Source organism: Rutidosis leptorrhynchoides, chromosome 1 (genome assembly GCF_046630445.1).
Source record: "Rutidosis leptorrhynchoides isolate AG116_Rl617_1_P2 chromosome 1, CSIRO_AGI_Rlap_v1, whole genome shotgun sequence".
Taxonomy (NCBI): domain Eukaryota; kingdom Viridiplantae; phylum Streptophyta; class Magnoliopsida; order Asterales; family Asteraceae; genus Rutidosis; species Rutidosis leptorrhynchoides.
In genome coordinates this window covers 565437516-565440535 of record NC_092333.1, presented here as the reverse complement: position 1 = coordinate 565440535, position 3020 = coordinate 565437516, and the positions used below count along the sequence as shown (strand labels likewise).

The 3020-nt window shown below is 30.0% G+C and overlaps 1 protein-coding gene across 1 annotated transcript; it reads left to right on the top strand.

Annotated features, from left to right (window-relative positions):
• Window positions 1-598: 598 nt before the first annotated feature.
• On the top strand, window positions 599-2037 carry LOC139881485 (protein LURP-one-related 8-like). The gene is made up of 2 exons (XM_071865956.1): window positions 599-1012; window positions 1369-2037. Exons 1-2 carry the CDS (start codon window positions 692-694, stop codon window positions 1873-1875), a joined length of 828 nt encoding a protein of 275 aa, XP_071722057.1. The 5' UTR covers window positions 599-691; the 3' UTR covers window positions 1876-2037.
• Window positions 2038-3020: the final 983 nt, after the last annotated feature.

Genomic DNA, 3020 nt, shown 5'->3' with positions numbered 1-3020 from the left:
GACTAAAACAATGGTTCTGGCCATTTCCTGATGACATGTTGTAACTGTACTAACGAGGTTGTATTTTGGATGGTTCTTAATCAATTCCACTTTCTTGTCGCTAAGCCTTTTAACCATATTATCAATCAAATTAACTTTAACTATTGTTTCATTTAAATTAACAAGAAAAATTGATACGGAGTATTATTTGTTTGATTACCATACAGTACTATATAAGTTAAAGGGCACTTAACCCCTTTCTATCAATTAGTCTCCACTTTAATATCAACCACTAAATTAATATAGAAAATTCAATATAACAACCAATCTAAAGTTAGAGGCTAGGTATTTTCTAGTTTCTATTCATTACCTTTAAAATTATAAACAAATATGAAAAAAAGAAAAAGGCAACTTAAGACGCACTCGCACACGGATGATGTACGTATGGTACACTGTAGATAAATTTAACGTACTAACAATCTATAAACAATGAATATAATATAAAATGTTACTTTACATTTAAATTTAAATAAATAATAAAATACGAAATGTAAAAGTTAAGATTGTGGATATTTAAGAGAACTAGGTTCCATCCAGTACATCCAATTAGACTCCCATCGATTTCATCTCCCAAAAATACATAAACTAACTACGTACAATAGCTAATTAATAGCTAGTTGTAATAATTAATAAACAAAAAATAAAAATTACCATGTCAAGGATCCATCCATCTTTAAGCGGGTCACATGTTGTGCATGATGTTGAAGATTCACTTCAAGGTCAAGTTACGGTTCCTTTAAGTCCAAAACAAACAACTCTTACCGTATGGAAAAGATCGAGCATGAGTTTCCAGGGTACGGATGGGTTCACAGTTTATGATCACAATGGAAAGCTCGCTTTTCGGGTTGACAACTACTCGAGAAATGGCTATGCCCAAAACGGTTGGTCCTGCTCGTCTGTTGGTGGTGGTGGCGGCGGTGTTCTAGTCCTCATGGATGGATCTGGCAACCCTTTATTAACTCTCAAACCAAAGGTATGGTACCTTCATAGTTTGTTTCTTTGTTGCTATCATTAACTAATTTCCTAACTGTCTAACAAGGAACACAAATTAGATTAAAGTTTAATTAGTAATATATAAAATAAATTAATCATAGGTTGGCTTTTTTTTCTTTAAAAGATACTCTGTAATATTATTTGAATACCTGAAAATCATAGTCTTAATAAAAATAATAAAATTCATATGTTATTATTAAGACAATATATCATATAGTTGAAAATCATAGCCATGCAATTCTGTTTTAAACTTACAATATATAACATTAGTAGTAGTATTTATATTTATGATCAATTAATAACTAATTATTATTATTATATCTTTTTGAATTTCAGATTCTAAGTATTAAAAATCAATGGAATGCATGTACATATAAAGAAGACCATAATGGGTCACCTAAAAGCGACAAAAGAATTTTTATGATGAGAAGACCATCATCAAGTATGTTTTTATTTGGGCAAACTCAAAATAAGGAAGCAAAATGTGAAGCTGAAATATTTTTGTATCCACAAAGTACAGAACCTGATTCTAGGAAACCATCAGGACAACCTGATTATATAATAGAAGGTTCGTTTTGGAATCGTAATTGCAAGATTATGAGTACAATTAACGGAGAAGTGGCGGCCAAGATTATGAGAAAGAGAACATGTACATCAACGCCGATTAATGGTAGCAGTAGTAGTAATAGTAGTAGTAGTACGAGTAGTACAATAATGTTGAGTGAAGAAGTGTTTAGCCTTGTGGTGATGCCCGATTTTGACCCTCAAGTCATCATGGCTTTTGTTGTCATTCTTGATCGTATATGTTGCAAGCCCATTTTCACGCCTCGCATGTGTTCATGATTATATATCACGTTTCAAGATGTATAAAATCTTTGTTCGAATTTTCACTGTTGGATGTAATGTTGCTAGCTTTTAGCTAAATTGGTACTGTTAATTTGAATTCTATGTTTTTGCCAAACATATTTCAAACCCATTTGAACAGGCACATTTATGATGTCTAATCCAAACCCGGAAACAAATATGAAACTATAGTAGATGTGATTTGCATGAACATTTTTTGGCCCGGAGATAAAGAACTCGTTAAGTCGTTGAAGATATATTTGACACGGGCCTTATTAACAGGTGATGATCTGTTCACCACTATTTTTTAGTCGTACAACACCAAACTTGCTTTAAAACATTGTATATTACTATTACAAATACTTTGTTACACTTTAAATAGGGTATAGTTAAAATGACTATACAAATCACATTTATCACATCCCCTTCTTAATGGGTTGAATTGTTGATTTTTCGACGACGTTAATTTAAAGCAAGTGTTATACGGTGTAATGTTATGAATTACATCTATAGTTAATATTAAAATGCTAAAATTATGATTTCATTATTAGGCTAATTCCTTTGTTAAGAAAAAATCAAAAAGAAAAAGAAAAAAATCTAAGCATGGTGGGTGATGTCATTAATCTAAATAATTTTGAATTAAAATTAAATTTTATTATTAATTATTATTATTAAATCTTATTAATAATTATTTTAATTATTAAAATTAAATAATTTTGGATTATTTTAATTAATTATTATGAATTGAATACGGGAAGGTATAAAAGCTATGCAGAAGGAAACCAATTCTAAATTTATATTTTTATTTACACTTTTAAAATAATATGACAACCAATATCATCTCTTATGATTGGATGTGGATTGTTTAATATGTCATTTCGGTGTTTGATGAAATGTTCCGCTGGCGAGTTTCTTAGTCGAACTCTGTGATTTCACAGGTCATTAAACTAAAAAACTTTAGCATTTACGTTCACTTAATACCTAAAACATATCATTAAACTGTTTCGTTTAAACAAATCCGTGGTTTCACGGGTTATTTCACTAGTTTAGTGGTGTATGATTAAAAAAAATATGGTATCCCTAAGAATCCCATCACTACTTTTTCAAACTTACATCCTAAAATTACATAAAATTAGAATCTCAAT

Excerpts from the sequence above, each read along its gene's own strand:
- LOC139881485 (XM_071865956.1), top strand. The coding sequence starts at position 692 with ATGTCAAGGATCCATCCATCTTTAAGCGGGTCACATGTTGTGCATGAT. Across the intron at positions 1,013-1,368 it reads TATTAACTCTCAAACCAAAG|ATTCTAAGTATTAAAAATCA; the intron begins GTATGGTACCTT and ends TTTGAATTTCAG.